The sequence below is a fragment of the Leucopleurus acutus genome (genome assembly GCF_964270905.1).
Source record: "Leucopleurus acutus genome assembly, chromosome: 4".
NCBI classification, from domain to species: domain Eukaryota; kingdom Metazoa; phylum Chordata; class Mammalia; order Artiodactyla; family Delphinidae; genus Leucopleurus; species Leucopleurus acutus.
Window position 1 is genome coordinate 4,881,968 of NC_139146.1, and position 18,800 is coordinate 4,900,767.

General features: G+C 37.3%; 1 protein-coding gene across 6 annotated transcripts in view; it reads left to right on the forward strand.

Annotated features, from left to right (window-relative positions):
* Positions 1 to 18,800, forward strand: part of ELF2 (E74 like ETS transcription factor 2) — a 96,507-nt gene that overhangs the window by 42,839 nt on the left and 34,868 nt on the right. For 4 of the 6 annotated variants that reach the window (XM_082838042.1, XM_082838034.1, XM_082838036.1 and 1 more), the window contains exon 4: positions 238 to 403. In XM_082838042.1, the coding sequence (XP_082694168.1) occupies positions 238 to 403 (166 nt within the window). Of the gene's footprint in view, positions 1 to 237; positions 404 to 5,537; positions 7,254 to 18,800 lie in introns of those variants that run through there. The other 2 variants (XM_082838040.1, XM_082838039.1) reach the window with 2 other exon arrangements.

Consider the following 18,800-nt stretch of genomic DNA (forward strand, 5'->3'; position numbering starts at 1 on the left):
CCATCTTAATCCTAAAGCGCTGATTATTTTAAATGTTTAATATATGTCTCACCTCTTGAGACGTGAAAAGATTATTAAAATTAGCCCTTCTCATCTCTCGCTTTGGTTTTTACATTCATATTGATAATACGTGACACTCGTTTGAACTCCTTGAGACTATATGAACTCAAGGATTTATAAGTGAATCCAGAATTTGTGAATAAAGAGGTTGATTGTTTTTTAAATTTGCTCTTGTAGGAAAGTGGAAAGGTTTCTGAATATCCAGCAGTGATTGTGGAGCCAGTTCCAAGTGCCAGATTAGAGCAGGGCTATGCAGCCCAGGTTCTGGTTTATGATGATGAGACTTATATGATGCAAGATGTGGCAGAAGAACAAGAAGTTGAGACCGAGAATGTGGAAACAGGTAGACATCTCATTAAATGTTCATTATTTATAACTTTCTCATTTTGTAAGTGTCAACATTACTATTGCCAATTGAATAATATACCGAAAAACCTCTTTTTAATGCTATTTAGTATAGCTTGGAAACAAGTGAAATATCTCTTGTTTAAGGGAATTTATATATATAAAGTTCTACATTATAATTCTTTGAAGTCCAACAGAGTCTCATATCACGGACCCTAAGGACAAAATTACAGACCCATAATAATAAAACTATTTTTGTCATTTTTTTTTTTCTGGGAGTGGAAATATTGACTAGTTGTTATTTATTTGTAGAAGTCAATAGACTAGTATACTAGATTTCTTTTAATTCAAAAAATAAGTACAGTATTTTCATTCCATAGTAGATTAGAGTTTCTTTTAACCAATATCGGAGCAGTATGATTTCTTTTTTCCTAGGTCAGAAGCATCTTTGTAGTAGTCTATCAGATTCCTCTTCCCTTTTTGTCTTCTTAGAAATTTTGGTATTTCAATATGTCTGTGGTGAGATAACTGTTTGTTTAATTGGGCATTAGTATGTATAATTCTTGGAGAAACCTTTTCATTTTTGCAATTGACCATAAAGAAAAAAGAGTTTTTTACCAGAAGGATTATAGTGACAATTTTATAATAATAAACATTAAATTTATCTGTATCAGTTAATAGAGAAAAAGAATCCTTATATTTGGTTTACAATGCTAATAAAAATTCTTAATACTTTAGATAAATTTCTTTAAATGTAGCAAAGTCTCATGATTAAAAATTTTGTGTATTTGATGTCTTTCTGCTTGTTGAGGCCCAGTAGCACTCCCTAGTTCTTTTTTTTTTTTTGGTTGAGCTGAGGGGTTGGAAGTTACCTTGCTCTTTGGAACAGTGATGACAACAGTGCCAGCAAACCCCACGTGCAGTGGTAATCAAGTCATTTTATCGAAACAGGTAGCTAAACACATCATAAAGTCTTTGTGACTGTAGTCTGGAGTGGTACTTGATTTCCAGTGCAAGTGGCAGGAAGATAAAGTATGTTTTCTTTTGAGAGTTTGGACAGCTTTGCAGTCCGAAGCTAGAAGGTTAGTGGTAGAGATGAATTTTCTTCTTGAGGAAAAGAATAAGAAGAACTCACAAAAGTATTACGCAGGATGAGATCTTGAAGTAGATGTTGTAACTGATTTTATTATAGGAGCATAACTAAATAGAAAACTAATGGGACAAGGAAAAAGTATGATAGCTTAAGCTGAATGAAGAAAGTAGAACTGATTGAAATTTCTGGAAAATGTTTTGATCAAAAAAAAAAAGGGAAGACTGATTTTGGTAGCAAATTGGAAGCTTTGAAAACTGAAAACTACAGTGCCACATTTGCGCCAGTAGAAATTTAAATTCACATTAAAATACCAGAGCATGTTGACCAAATCTTATTCGTTGTACACTTGATGGTCAGCAGTTCATTCATTTAAATTAATCTGGTAAAAACAATTCCAAATAGGAAGCGAATAGAATCCATTTAAGGGATTTTATTTTCTTCGTCTTCTTGAACTCTCTGAGGGTGATGATATCATTTGCAGGGCAAAGATATGAGTGATTATAATCTTGAAAAAGAGGATGTACAAAGTCTGGATAAAAGAACAATTACTTTTGTGGTATTTTAAAAGTAGTTTTTGAATACTTGATAATGTTTTTTAGGTTTATTTTTCTTCAACACTAAAAGGAAATTTTGGTAACTAACTTACCTTATTCTAAAATAGTCTAAAAGTAACCTGAGGAGTTCATCTTACATTTTCTTTTTAATTCCATTCTGGCTCACGAATTTTTTAAAACCCACTTTACCTCTAAAATCCATATTACTTCTAAAAATAAGACTAGTATAGTGTAGCTATTCTTGGCTCTCCTTATAGAAGAACACCGTAAAATGCAGAGTTCAGATGCAGCTCTTGTAAAGGCAACGCCAAAGTCAGACTGAAAACTACTCGCCCGTACATCCGTAGTCAGAACAGTTTAATACACTCACACTTATTCATCATAAGGCCTGCAGAACTTGGAGACTACAATAGACTATTTTAAAATAGCATGGCTCACAGTAACTTAGTAAGATTGTTAATATACGTAGTTTAGTTTAGAATCAGTTAATCTGAGCTTAATTTTGTTTCTACTTAAAGACTAAAATGCATTTTTAAATGAGTTGAAATATAAATAAATTTTCATTCTCCTGATATCTAGAACCTATGTAGATGAAGAAAGGTTGTTATGACTTAATGTAATGCATATTTCCTTTTAGGTAGTGGATTAGGATTGGGTTCATTTCTTGTGGTGATAATAAGTTTTTAAGTTAAATCCCAGATATATGTAGGTTTTGGAGAGGAAGATGACTGGGAAGTAAAGGAAAGGAATATTTATAAGATGGCTACCGCAGTTTCTGTTTGGTGAATTGGTGGAAGTGAGATCTGTAGAGAATAAGATTTCCTTTTGTACGTCTAGGAAATACTTCCTGGAATGCTCCTACATTATGATTTAGATTATATTAGTCTAAAAAGTGTTCATAATTATATTTATTGATCTGTTATATCAGTCCTCTGCATGTTCTCATTGAAGTTTTTTTTCTTTTATTCCTGTATACCCATGCATATATATCCATACCAGAAGCAGTATTCATGGTGTCATCCAGGCAGGAGTACTAAAGTCATATAATGACGTACATCTAGCTGTCTTCATTATTTTGTGTATAAAATGATTTCTCGTTTTGTTAGTAGTAATTATAGGCTATCTTGCTTCACTTTTTTATAGACTGAACATCTACATTTCCCTCACAGGGCTTGTGTGTAATAGTAATCCTCTCTTAAATTATATGGGAAAAACCAAGTATATTTTAAAACTTTAAAAATAGACATATTCATCTAAACCTGTGAACTGCTTTTTGATAATAACTGAAGTTCAGTAATCATCAAGAGCCTTTGAGGGGTAGTAACGAAGTGTGCATGAAGGGTGGTCTCAACTCCGGCAGGCCGAAGTACCTCTGCCAGTGGCTGCAGAGTCCAGCAGTTTCTGGAGGCCTCTGGAGTCTCTTGGATTCCCTACTAAGATGTGGAAATTCAGTTTTTATGTTCACTCCTTAAATATATATATATATGTGTGATATTTATATTTTTTATATATATATACATTTTAATGAGTTATTACAGATTACCATGTAAAAAGTAACAAGTTTATACCAATGCAATCAATAATAGGTAAGTTTTGCTGGAAATCTTTTAAGACTTGGCTGCAAAGATTGAGCTGTTGAGAATCTGCTTCTTCGTCTTGCACCTTAACTTAAACTATATTTATCCTCATCACCTTCCACTTTAATTTATGAGAATATATCCGTAAATACTTTGTATTTGTTATGTGCTGGGGCACTGTGTTCAACATGTTTTTTTCCCTCAAGGTGGTAGTAGTTTATATTTTGTGGAGATAAAATATATATATATTATAATCAAAATATAAAGCAGCGTAGAATCAGTTGAGCACTACTTACAAATTCAAAGAGATTTTCAGAAGAGGAGAGTTCAACTTACAGCATTAGGGAGCGTTTTAGAGAAAGGAGGAGACAAATGGTAGGATTTGTTTGGGCAGATAGCAGGTAGGCGAAAGGCACGTAGACTGAGCGAAATATAGTTAGCAAATGGGTGGGGTGTAGAAATTTGAGATATGTTTAGAAGATACTGAGTAAATAAGATATTAATAGGAGGTTCCGTTAAGAACTGTGACTAGATTGTGATTTGAACCTAAGAGTTAGTAATTAGCCATATAAGAGACAAAGATTTGGAAGGTTTTGAGTAGAAAGCACTAAGTGATCAGTATCTCAGTAGATAGAGAATGAATTGTAGGGAAAAGATGCGGCAGAAAGACTAGCTCTTGTAGTATGTATGACTCAGGGATGGCTTGAGAAGTATTAAAACAAGGAAGAAGCAATAGGAACAGAAGGGGTTTATATAAGCACTTCTACTGTGTATGATCTAATAAGACTAGGCATGATAGATTAGGGGGAGAAACATAGATAGGTAAGGTATTACTCAGTTTATTGACCCTAATAATGGCGAAAGTATCATAAAGGGTTTTGAGGAAGGCAAGACTGGGGAAGCAGATAAGTTTGATAATAAGCAGGTTGATTTTGATTTGAAGCAGAGCATCTAAGGGGAAATAATTAGGTATTTAAAGATGTACAAATGTATGTTCAGTGCCCCATCACAAAAGAGAGGGCATATTCAAATTAGGATAATTTAAGGAATGTTTTAATAAATGGCTAGTTACAAATGTGTCGGCAAGTGTAGGGTAACCGTAAGTGATGGGGGTGGTACTCCAGAACTAGCAGTAGCAGAGCTGTTTCTGTCCTTTGGCCCAAGGGCCAAACAGAGGGAAGGGTTACTGGAACCCAGAAGGAGAGCCCTGGAGAGAGGGCTACCTTGAGAGAATCTGGGACCTTTGGTCAAAGGACAGAGCTGACTTGAGGGCAGTGCCACAGAGAGGGAGCCAGGGAAGTCAGCCTCCTGGGAGAGAGTGAAGGGTGGCGTATAGGTCCGTAGGGGCAAATGGAAGGTTATCTAGTACAACTGAAGCTTAGTACAGAAAGGTCAAGCAGAGACCGATTTGGGATCATCCTCACTGAAGCCATGGAAATAAATGAAAACTCCAAGGGGAAAGGAACTTGAGAGATTTCCCCAAGGGGAAGATTTTTAAATTCTATATTTGTCACTCTGTGATAGAGAACAAAGGACACAGAATTAAGAAATTAACTTTAGGGAATGTTTACAGTTTGAAGACAAGAAGAGCCAAAGAGTAGTCAAATATAATAAAAAATCCTGGGTGACTAATCCTGAGCTTAAATTTTTTCTTTTTTCTTTTGCGCCTTTTAAGTGGCTCTCTTTACTTAGGAAAGGGAAGAATATTGATTGGGTTAGTTAGTCGTGGTTTCAGGTTCCCACTTTATCACTTACGTGGCAGTATTTAACCGTTTCAGAGTCTATCTCACTGTCGTAAAATAGGAATTCAGTGTTGTGAGGATTATATAAAATAAACCTATGAAGCACAGCGCTTGTGATGTAAGTGCTCTGTAAGTGTTCCTTAACTTCATTAAGACCTTTCCTTGTGCCTTCAGATATGGAGAAGGTCTTTTATACATTAAAACAACATTTGTGTAATACTTCTCTGTTGTAGTTTTCTCTTTCCGTTCACTGTGGCTTTTTAAAACGACGAATGTTTCATACCTGAAGTCTGTTCTTTTTCCTCCTCATTCCTTCCCTGACTTGCTGTGCTCTGGGGTCTGCACTGATCATTCTCCTGAAGCTCTTTGTTCGTCAGATTTCCAAGTCCACTCCTCTACCAAATTCATGGACTCACGGAATCATCCAGAAGTAGAGCCTTTTAAATCTGGCCTTCTTATCTACAGAAACACTGTACTCTAGCAGTCTTCCTTTCTGCCCTTCTCATGGCTGTGCTGTTTATGCTTCTGAGCTTTTGCTCAAATATAGTTTCCTATCAAGAATGTCTTTAAGTATTATCCATTCCTTCGGGCCCAACCACATGAAGCTGTCCACAGCAATTGTGGCCTATGTGAAACACTCCCTTTCCTGATCTTCTGTGAGACCATCTGGATTTAGACACATGATCATTGACTTTCTTACACTGTTCTTGTGTGTATACTCCTTTTGTTTTCAAAGTGAGCATACAAGCCCCTGAGTACAGAGCCCATGTTTTTATTTTGTTGAATATAGCGTATAATACAGAGTTTAACACATAGCTGTTAAGAAATACGGACTGAAGCAAATTGAGTTTTGACTTAGAATTGCAGTATAATGAAGAACCATCTATGTAAAATCTTAAATATGTTTTCTTTTTTGTTTATATGCTAAATATTGAATACCATAGGGTTATTTAAAATATTAAAAGGTAGTCATCCAAAAAACGTAAATATGGTCATCCAAAATATATCAAGGCCATAATGTTGTCATGCTTAGATTAACTTCATCTTAAAATCACCGTAAGTTTTAGTCATTCTTGCTTACACCTAAATTTGATTTTTTAAAAAAATAATAAAAGCAATACGTGTTCATTGGAAAAACTGGAAAGTATTAGAAAGAATAAACAGTGAAAATCACCCATAATCTTACCAGTGAGGGCACAGTAACTACCACTTTTCTAAATTTCCCGCTGGTCTTTTTTAATGTACGTTTTAAGCGTAATTCACATCATGTTATGTAATACACGTAGACTTATTTATTAACCTTTACTAACAAACATTGGCTCAAAGGGATCTGGTAGCTTCCTACTTCTCTCTTCTGCTCATTGGGAACAGGACTTTGGTTTTTAACCAAGTATCAAAACATAAAAGGTTGGTCTTATTAGTTAAAGTAATTATCAAGAGAACTTAGAAAACTTTTTTTTTTTTTTGTGATCAACAAAATTGTGTTTAGAGGTTAGTTGAAAAGATAGATGAATGATAAGAGTCTTTATATACTTCAACAAGAAAGTAGTGCTTTTTTTTTAAATAAATGAAAGTTCAGGTTTTTGAAATGCAGTTTTAAAAAATAAAACCAGATTTCTATTGAAAAATAAGATAAGGAACCAGATTTCTTTCTTGAAGACTCTCAAGACTAGGTTGACCTCATGATGAGCTGTGATAACTTTTGTATGTGTTATACCATCAGAAATCCTCCCTGTGGCACAAAAGGACTCTTTTAATTAGAAAATATTGTTGCCACAGGGAGGTAGAAGATCGACATGAAAAACTGGGGATCTGAAAAGGAGCCCCTACCCTAGGATTACCTGAAGGTGAAACAGATTGAGCCAGAAGGAAGACAATGCTGGTAGGTTGGTCTTTAATTTATTAAGAATGTTTGCAATTTTACATTTAACTACAATGATTTCAGCTATGTTTCCGTATTTTTTGTTTAAAGGGTGACAAGGAGCCCTCCTTGTGGAGGGAGAAAGATTATAATAGTATTTTTCCCTCTAAGGAATCTGCCGTCTAAGTTAATCTCCTGCCGTGTCCCTAATATCTGTTTCTTCTAGACAGAACTTTAAGTCTGTCTCCCGCCTTCACTTCCTTCGAAGTTACCACTGACTGAACATCTTCAAGTCTTTCTTTTTTTCATTTGTGTTATTTCTGCCTCTAATCTATACTTTTTCCTAAAATAATTTTTTAAGAAGTGTTTTCTTTCAATTATCTATTTTCTTGAATTTAGCCTGGTCACTAGTTTTCTAAAAAGGTAAAATGTGAATCTTAAGTTTATTTAGTTTTGATTCTAGAATTGTGTGAATTATAATTATACTATTATTTAGATTAGTTAGAAAGCCTTATTAGAGAGAAGTTTTTAATATTTTATTAACAGTATTTCATTTAAGATGCCATCAGTTGTAAGAAACGTTATTTTTAGACCACTAAAAGAAAAACGTGCTGGCAACTACAAATTTTAGGATATCGTCAATTGTAAAATACATCCTGATTTCAGAGATGTCAAAATTTGAAAAAATGTATGTCTTAGAATTAATGAAATATGTTATCACGTAATTCTGAATCGTCCTGAAATTCCCATTATCTGGGAATTGGATATTAAAATATCAGGTTCATGAAAAATGGAGGTGAGTTGCAGTTGTGGAAGTCCCTGCATGTGCTGAGTATGATCTCTCAATTCTTTACTGTCATTTAAGAGAGGGTATGTAAAAAACCATCTAACTGTACTGTTTAACAGTATACAAAGTAGCCATAAAGGTATTAAATTACGGAGCGTATAGAAGATGAAAAAGTATTTTAATAAGATGCTTTTACTTAGTCAGTAGGTAGAGCTTGGGAATTACCTGGTGGTCCAGTGGTTAGGACTCGGTGCTTTCTTGGGCCCTGGTCAGGGAACTAAGATCCCACAAGCAGCACGGCCAAAAAAAAAAAAAAAAAAAAAAAGAATTTTATCATAATTGTCAGTTTTTAATTGGATTTTGTGATCTAGAAAGAAAATGAAATGAAGCTTCTTCTGCTTTCATTTTAAAACAGGATCCTTCAAGGGCTCTTTAAAGTAGCCACTGATTTTTAGTGCGCCTTGAATATATGTTTTACAGATTATTGATTATGTGAAGGAGAGTGGCCAAAAGCCAAGAACCACCCTGTCAATTAATAAAACAAATGAAAAGGAATGATTTTAAATGGTATTTGTATACTTCTCAGGAGACATCTATTTTATGTAAAAGGAAAGATAAGTATATCCAGACAGTCGATCATTAGAGGATATTTGTTTAATTGGGGAAACTAGTAGCATTCATTCCTTTGCACTCAGACTTGTTTTTTTAAATACTAATTAACTTCCAATTTTATATATAACAAACAATGTGTCTAAGTAATACAGTTTTGTTAATTCAGACTGAGGACAGGGCTGGATACAGATTATATGGAATTTTAAATGAGTAACACACAAGGTTGTAAGTGTCGCCAAGTCGGGATAGCTCAGACTTCTTAGATATATAAACAGGAATGCTTTAAAACATGTCTCTAGGCAAATCCATACGTTCATTCCTCAGCCAGCTCTTACTGAGGACCAGCACGTCAGGCTCAGCTGAATATCTTGTGGTGAACCCTGGCTTTGCCCTCACCAGGCTTTCAGCTTTGTGGAGAAGATGAACAGTTAAACACGTTGTTACAACAAAATGTGATGAGTTAGCGTTGTGAAAAGATTAATGAAAGGTTTAGAGAGTATACAGTAGGGGAATGGCTAGGAGGTCAGAGAATGCCTCCCTGAGGAAGTGACATTTAAACAGGTTTGAAGGGTCTGAAGCAATTAGCCAAGCAGAGAGTAGCGTGTCTGAAAGTCTGGAGGAAGGAGAGCATGGCCTATTTGGTTTGCAGAAAGGAATTCAACATGGCTAGAATATGGATTATGAGAAGGAGAGGGGATGAAAATGAGGCTAAAGAGGTAAAATCTTAACTGGTGAGGACTCTGAGAGCTTTGTACCTGTTTTTTGGGCCTTATCTAAAGGGCAGTGGGAAGCCTTTTAAGAGTTTTAAACAAAGTATTTTTTTATACAAATTTTGTTGTTTCCAAAATACTGAGTACTGTAAAATGAAAAGTAAAGGAAGACAATCAAAGCATTACCTAAAATAAAGACTGAACTCCTTAGCTCCTCATTCACAGTTCCCTAATTTTAAGCTAGTTGACTATTCTTAACTTTCCACTGAATTGTCTGTCTACCTCTGCAGATGTGGGCTATAGATGTGCTCATTGCCCATACTAAGCTAAGAGTTACAGAGATTAAGGTATTTGCACAACTGGCGTTTCTTTTTGGAATCAAAAGGTGGGTGCTTTGGTATAATGCTGTTTCAGGAGAAGGAATCATTGTCCCAAATGCGTCCCCCATGCCCCTTCGTAAACTTGGAAAAGGGTCTATACGTTTTCTCAGATTTGTGAAGGGGCCCATAACTTAGAGGAGGTCAGGAACACTTTTAACACGACTATTAACTGTTAACTTTTGTGTGTTTTTTAAATCTTTTTATATTGTGGGCCTCTTTGGCCATATGGTGAAGCCTGTGGACCTTCTCTCAGAACAATGTTTTTAAATATATGAAATACCTAGGATTGCCAAGGAACCAAATATATTGAAATGTAGCTTTCAGGCTATTTTTAATTGTGACATATTAATACATGTTTCTTTAATAATGCATTAAATAATGAGATCTAGTGGCAGATCTGATTTACTGCTGTAATTTCAAAGTAGTGACCGTAAAGTATATTTTGAGATGTATGTAACAACTATAATATGATATGAAAATATTTTATGATTTCTGTCGGTCGTGAGTCACAGATACTGTGAAAACTACTGTGGTTCGTACTTTTATATAAAATTAAAGTGCTAAATTTCAGTTGGAATCTAAAAAACAGTTTTCCCAGATCTCATCCATGTCTTATTTTACCTGTCCTCCATATTCTGCCTTATTTCTGCTTTCTTTCCTTAATAACTCGTAGTAGGGATCTGAATACAGTTTTATGATCTCTGATAAGGAAAAAAAAACTCTCAACTGTACTGGTAGTTTTTCATGTCACTTAATGGATTGACTTAATTTAACTTCTAAAAACATTCTAATGTTTGAACATTAAGTACATTTCTTTAAAGCCTCATCTAATATTTTATGACCTTTTTGTTGGCTTGAGATCCCTTCTATTTCCATGAGAAAAATTTCTGTGGCCAGTGGCTCTCAGACTTGAGTGTACGTCAGAATCATCTGGAGTGCCTGTTAAAACACAGATCGCTAGCCCCACCTCCAGGATTTGTGACTTAGTGAGCTGGAATTAAAGAATTTGCATTTTTTTTTTTTTTTTTTTTTTTTGCGGTATTCGGGCCTCTCAGTGTTGTGGCCTCTCCCGTCGCGGAGCACAGGCTCCGGACGCGCAGGCTCAGCGGCCATGGCTCACGGGCCCAGCCCCGCTCCGCGGCATGTGGGATCTTCCCGGACTGGGGCACGAACCCATGTCCCCTGCATCGGCAGGCGGACTCTCAACCACTGCGCCACCAGGGAAAACCAAGAATTTGCATTTTTTAAAATATAAATTTATTTATTTATTTATTTTTGGCTGCGTTGGGTCTTTGTTGCCGCACACGGGCTTTCTCGAAGCGAGCGGGGCCTACTCTTCGTTGCGGTGCGCGGGCTTCTCATTGCGGTGGCTTCTCTTGTTGTGGAGCACGGGCTCTAGGCGCGCGGGCTTCAGTGGTTGTGGCACACGGTCTTAGCAGTTGTGGCGCACCGGCTTAGTTGCTCTGCGGCATGTGGGATCTTCCCGGACCGGGGCTCGAACCCGTGTCTTCTGCACTGGCAGGTGGATTCTTAACCCGTGGGCCACCAGGGAAGTCCGGAGAATTTGCATTTTTAACAAGTTCCCAGGTGATGCTGATGTCAGTACTGCTGGCCCAGGGATCATACTTTGAGAACCATTACCTCGGCTGTTGGGAATGATAGCACCAAAAGAGAGCTTCTGCCATCGTGAGAACTCAGTTAATCCTGTGGTTTCTTACTGTGTATAGTATACCCATCACAAAGATTGCTGTTGTGGGTGAAGAGATACTAAAGTTCCTTCAGGCTTATATGAGGTGATGTAATGCATTGCTGCTGTTAATTAATTCACCAGTAAACATTCATTGAGCATCTGCTACATACCAGGCACTATTTAGAGCATGGGACTAGAGCAGTGGACAAGAGGGGCAATGTCTGCATTCATGCAATACTTAGACTCTAGTGAAGAAAACATGTAAATTCACCATAGTGTAAAATTGCTTTGTCACAAATCAGAATACATAAATTAACAACTCCTGAGATTGTTGTTTAGAGTTAATATTAGCAATTAAGTTAAAATAATAAATTCGTGAATCATTTCTTTTCAAGCAGTTGAAGCAGCAGATAAATTCTCCCTTCTCCTCCTCCATATGTCAGTCTTTAAGTACAGTTGAGATAATGGTAAACTTAATATTTATCATGTACAAAGTACCTATTCTATGCACAGTACTGCTCCTAGGGAGTACGTGATTCATAGTTGAATAAAACACGGTGGCTGGCCTCAAAGAAGGTTACCAACTAAGTTGAGAAAAACAAGCATTTGAGGAAATAATAGTATGAAGTAGATAGGGTTGGGGAAAGGTGAGGAAAGACAAAGAATTGCCAGGTATAGTAGTTAGTTTATAAGTTCCAGATTGCATTATTGCTATTGTAATGGGTCATATTTAAATTTTATCATAAGGGCATAGTTGACTGTTAAGGCAGAGGGGTTTAGGGACAGAGAAGCAAGTCAAATGGAATTAAGCATTCCTAAATCTCACCTTTTTTTTTTTTTTTTTAATGTGTGTACAGTACCATCAAAAACATGAGTGACTTTCCCATTCACAAAAAATAAGGGGACAGTGCTGAGAACTAACATTGTTTGCAGTGGTTAGTTACAATTTGGGAGTGGGATTAGGAGATGAGGTAGGACTAATTTTTATTTAAAAATTTTTCTCCATTTCTATAATTTTTTTTTCCATTGAGTATATATCAAGGGAAGAAGGAATGTAGCCAGTTTCCTCTCTTTCCATTAGACATTATTAAGGTGTAGAGTACCAGTTTTTATAATAGATATCCCATATTCTCCAAGTTTACGTTCAGCATTTGGTCATAACTGGACGTTTGATTTCTTTTTACTTTGTAGATCAGCCAAAATACATATATTACTTAAAAGGAATGAACAATTAAATCTTTAAATTTAATGAAAAATGCTTTCATATGTTTTCTATAAGACTGAGTCATGATAATAAGTAGTTATCCTCCAGGACTTACTTAAGAATATATTTGAACAATATGAATTATTTGTTAACTAGAACTTAGAGATTTTCTTATCGCTAGATGAGCTTGCGAAAGATGACCCTAGAAAGTTTTACATCAAAGAAAAAAGGAGTTATGTCTCTAAACTGGTTAGCAAAATGGGACTTCTTGGTGCGCATGGTGTTTGACAAGACTTTTAGGAGAATCTGAATCCTGTTTGTTTTTTTTTTTAAATATATATATATATATATATATATATATATATATATATCTCACCTTTTTTCCCCTCTGCAACTTAATCCTCATAAAATAAAGATTTAGAATAATAACTTACAATGAAAACATTCTTTTGAAGAGGGAATCAAGGATTTGGTTCAAGAGGAGAAGGAACTCAAACAGGTAGCATCTATTACTATTTGGATTTACAACAGTAAACTTTAGCCGTTCGGTTTGGAAAAAACAAGGCTGGCAGACTCACATTTGTTTTTAATTCCATTGCTACATTACAGGCCTGCTTAGGAGGCCCTCAGAAGTGCCAGTTATCTATTTGAGGTAAGAAGACACCGATTATTATGTCTAGGCTTCATCTGCAGGCTATGTTCTGGGGAGAGAGGCCTCCACACACAAAACAGGAAGTCCTTTCGGTGAACCTCATCCATGGGAATAAAAGTAAGGGGCCGAAGCCAGTGCATTCAGTTTACCAACTCACAAAGGGAGTCAGGAGTTTTTCAATGGAATTAGTAGCAAGCACTTTAACAAAAAGAATCCCTATATACTTGTTTTTGGCAGCTGCAAGAAATGGGGAGGCTAATGAAAGACTAGTTAATTCTACAGTTAATCTTAGGGGAAACAGAATCCCCAGAGATAGAATGGTTGAAAGGAGAAGAAAGCAGACTGAATTTCCTTCCAAGGAAAGAAAAGAGCTTGAGGAGTTGCCCTGGCTTTGAGGCCATTTGCGAGGTTATCTGAGGCTGCCCTTGGTGCGTGTCGCGCTTTTTTTGTGTGGGCTAGAACAAGAAATTAGATGTAGCCTTGACTGTAAAGGAGCTTGTCTCTATTGGGGAAAATATATAAGAAAATGACTCTTTATAACCTAAATCCTGTTGTGAGAGTGCGGAGGAGAGATCTGTTAGCTCCTGTAATGGAAAGTGCGTATTTTAGCTGAGCCTGGAAAGATAAACTTTCATTTGGGAAGTGTTAAAGAAAAAAAATTCAATGACAGTCATTAAAGTCCAGTAAGGAAGACTTTATTCAAGGTTGGGGGGCGCGGGTATTGTGAGAAGTCGTCATTTCCACCCTTTTGTCCCTTACCTCCTAGTACATTACCAAATCATGTCAGTTTTACCTTCAAATGTATCGTAAGTCTACCAATTTCTTTCCAACACTATTGCTACTAGCCTAGTCCAACCTGTAGTTATTTTTTATATGAGCTACTGCTTTGGCCTTTGGCCTTCTAATAGGTCTTGTGTTCATTCCTGCCCACCACCCCCGGAACCCCAAGTAATCCGTTCTTCACATTGTAGGCCAGGTGATTTTAAAAATATATTGGGTTGGCCGAAAATGTCCTTTGGTTTTTAAGTAAAAAGACATTTTTCGTTTTCACCAAGAACTTTATTGAACACATGTGTTCACCCCCACTACCTTCTGCCATTTTTCAGGTAACTTCATAATTCCATCTTCCCAAAACTTTTTATCTTTTTGAGCAAAGAACTGTTCCAGGTGCCTTTTATAGTCTTCCAGGGAATCAAAATTTTTTCCATTAGGAGAATTTTCTGAAGACCGAAATAAATGGAAATCCGTAGGTGCAATGTCTAGTGACTATGGCGGATGCATCAGGACTTCCCAGCCAAGCTGTAACAGTTTTTGCCTGGTCATCAAAGAAACATGCGGCCTTGCATTATCCTGATGGAAGATTTGGGGTTTTCTGTTGACTAATTCCGGACGCTTTTCGTAGAGTGCTGCTTTCGGTTGGTGTCATTGGGAGCAGTACTTGTTGGAATGAGTCGTTTGGTTTTGCGGAAGGAGCTCATAGTAGAGGACTCCCTTCCAATCCCACCATATACAGAACATCACCTTCTTTGGATGAAGACCGGCCTTTGGTGTGGTTGGTGGTGGTTCATTTCGCTCGGCCCACGATCTCTTCCGTTCTACATTATTGCACAGTATCCACTTTTCATCGCCCATCACAATTTGTTTTAAAAATGGAACGTTTTCGTTACGTTATCGCATGCGGCAAGATGGTCAAGAAGGTTTTTTCCGCTTAATTTATGCGGAACCCAAACATCAAAGCGATGAACATAACCAAGCTGGTGCAGATGATTTTCAGCACTTGATTTGGATATTTTGAGTATGTCAGCCGTCTCCCGCGTGGTATAATGTTGATTGTTCTCAGTGTTTCGATTTGATCGCTGTCAACTTCAACTGGTCTACCCGACCATGGAGCATCGTCCAGCGAGAAATCTCCAGCACGAAACTTCACAGACCACTTTTGACATGTTCCATCAATCACGGCACCTTCTCCATACACTGCACAAATCTTGTTTTTTGAGTTTCAGTTGCGTTTTTACCTTTCTTGAAATAATAAAGCATAATATGCCGAAAATGTTGCTTTTTTTCCTTCCATCTTCAGTATTAAAATCGCTACACAAAAATTCACCAATTTTGATAATTTTTTTAAAAAAATGCGTGCTGATATGAGAACTGTCACAATACAGTCTAACAGAATTGTTTTGAATGAAGTTAAAGACAACTAAGCGCTACTAGAGCCATCTTACGGAAAAAACCGAACGAACTTTTTGACCAACCCAATATTTATAAATTGAATTATGATATTCCCGTCCATAAAACCTTCTATTGGTTCTAATTGTGCACAGTATACTAGTCAGGATTTTTAACATGGCCTTCAAGACACCGAATAATTGGGCTCTCCTCTCATCCATCTAGAGACAGCAACAACAATAATAGCAACAAAAACCAGAACCCTAACGTTAATATTTCTTTATTGCCAGGAATAGTTCTTAGAGCTTTATACAATAATAGATTTAATACTTTCAGCAATCCTAGGCTGAATAGCCTTTCTAAGGCTAGACATCTATTAAGTGGTGTAGCAAGGACTTCAAGTCAGCTAGGGCTCCAGAGCCCAAGCTCTTAAGCATTATACTCTGATGAATTACACAGTACCCTCACCCCAGACATACACACGCACTGTTGTCTTTTCGCCTTTCCATTAATGCAGACTTTACCTTCCCAGGGTGCTCTTGTATGCTGTTTTCTTTCTGGAACATACTGCTTTTCATTTTTCTGCTTTTCGTTCCTGGTCATCTTTTGGATCAACTAGGGCTGTTCTGTTATTTTCGTCATAGACTCGCATTCCCTTTTCTTTTTTGGTTAGCACCTACAACTTGTGACACAGTAAACTCCCACGATGAAGTAGTAAGTAGTTCTAAAAAAATTCAAATCACATAAAAATGGCATTCTTGTAAGTTTAATAAAACGACCCGAGTCAGTCTTTGCGGAGGAGGAAGTGCGTGTGTGGAATGGGTTCCAGGATTCAGAATAAGGTATCCAAGTCAGTCTGAGGTCAGACTTTGGTGGTTTGGTGCCACCTGCTGGTAGCTGTGTAGTCCAGTGACTGCTGTGGGCGATGGGAGCCAATTCCCAGTTAAAATTTATCAGAATTCATGTATTCATGAAGTTTTACTTTATTCTATTTGTGTTTATTGTTTAGTCTTTCCACCAATGCTTCATAAGTCCAGAGACCATATGCATTGTGTTTACTGGTATTGCTCAAAGCCAGGCACCAAGTAGGTTTTGAATAACGTATTTGTTGAATGAGTGAGTGAATCAGAAAACAGCATGAACTGGAACAGAATTTCAGAAATTTTGTATTTTATTTAGAAACTGACAAGTAGTGTAGTTTAACTGGAGATAAGGCTCTCTAGAGGCATATGGTTGAGAAAAGTGAGCCTAGAAAGATAGCGTGGAACCAGATTTTGGTGGCCTTTGAATTAAATAGTTAGGAACTGTGTGAAACATGATCTGGAGAAGATGAGAAGTGAAAAAAGGACATTTATTTTAAGCAACTAGAGCATACTAAAATAATAGAAGGTCTGGCTTCCGAAATACTAAGTTGGGGGGTAGGTTAGGGAGTAAACTAAACTTGCAACCAATCTAACAGAAAGGCAACAAAGAGCAGAAAAAAACTATGGAAATACAAATCATAAATCAAGACAGTAGGGACTTCCCTGGTGGCTCGGTGGTTAAGAATCCGCCTGCCAATGCAGGGGATGCAGGTTTGAGCCCTGGTCCGGGAAGATCCCACATGCCGAGGAGCAACTAAGCCCGCGAGCCACAACTACTGAGCCCGCGAGCCACAACTACTGAAGCCCACGCACCTAGAGCCTGTGTTCTGCAACAGGAGAAGCCACCGCAATGAGAAGCCCGCGCACCACAACGAAGAGTAGCCCCCGCTTGCGGCGACTAGAGAAAGCCCACGTGCATCAGTGAAGACCCAACGCAGCCATAAATAAATAAAGCATTTATTTAAAAAATCAAGACTGTAGAAATAGTCCAAAACATCAGTTATATTAAAATTACCAATTGTGATCTTAACACAAGTCTGTGCTGTTTTTAACAGATACACAAAACAAAATTAAAAGAATGGAAAAATATATTTATCCGAGAAATACCAGATAAATCTGCTGTAATAAAATAGAATTCAGGGTGCAGATCTTTAATTGGGACAAAGAGAGGCTCTTCAAACTGCTAAAAGCAGCAGTCCAGAAAATATAATCATCATAAACTTATATGCATCTAACAACATAGCCTTGAAATAGCATTTAAAGTAAAAACTTTCAGGAATTCCCTGGCTGTCCAGTGGTTAGGACTCTGTGCTTCCACTGCAGGAAGATCCACTAAGATACCGTAAGCCACATGGTGCGGCAAAGTAAATAAATAAATAAATTAATTAATTAATTAATTAATTAAAAGCTTTCAGAATTGCAAGGCGAAGTGGACATGTCTACAAAACTGGGACTTCAAAACACCTCTGTCGGGAAACAGTAGTCTGCCATCTCCATGGTCTGCTGGCTTTCTGAATAAAGTGGTATTCCTTGCCTCAAAAAAACCCCAAAAAACAAAACCTCTGTCAAAATTGAAAAATCAGGCAGACACAAAATTTAAAATGACATCAAAGAATTGAACCACAGGATTAACAAATTTTATAAGCTGGAGATCTATAGAACACTGTAGTTAATTGTACATTTGTACTTTGTACATTTTCTTTTTCCAGTTATATACAGGTCAGCTTTTAACTGTGTACTGTGTCATAGAAGAATCTCAACAATGTCTGGAAAATCAGTGTCATTCAAAATATACTATTTCATCATAATGCAATAAAGTTAGAAATCAACAATGAAAAGACAACCAAAACACTTATAATATTGGCAACTAAAAACTCACCAATTGGAAATTCCCTGGTGGTCCAGTGGTTAGGACTCGGTGATTTCACTGCTGTGGGCTGTGGGCCTGGGTTCAATCCCTGGTCAGGGAACTAAGATCCCGCAAGCCGTGCAGTGTGTCCAAAATAAAAATAAAATAAAATAATAAAAACTCACTAATTAGGGCTTCGCTGGTGGCACAGTGGTTGAGAGTCCGCCTGCCGATGCAGGGGACGTGGGTTCGTGCCCCGGTCCGGGAAGATCTCACATGCCGCAGAGCGGCTGGGCCCGCGAGCCATGGCCTCTGAGCCTGCGCGTCCGGAGCCTGTGCTCTGGCAACGGGAGAGGCCACAACAGTGAGAGGCCCGTGTACCGCAAAAAAAAAAAAAAAAAAACCCAGAAAACAGCAGAAAAAACGCTCACTAATTAATGGATGAAAGAGGAAATGAAATTTATAAAATATTTGTAGCTAAAAATAACAGAGCATTGCATGCAAAAATTTTAGATGTGACTTAAGCAGAACTCACTGAGAAATTTTTTTGTGTGTTTTTCTTTTGCGGTACACGGGCCTCTCACTGCTGTGGCCTCTCCCGTTGCGGAGCACAGGCTCCGGACGCGCAGGCTCAGCGGCCATGGCTCACGGGCCC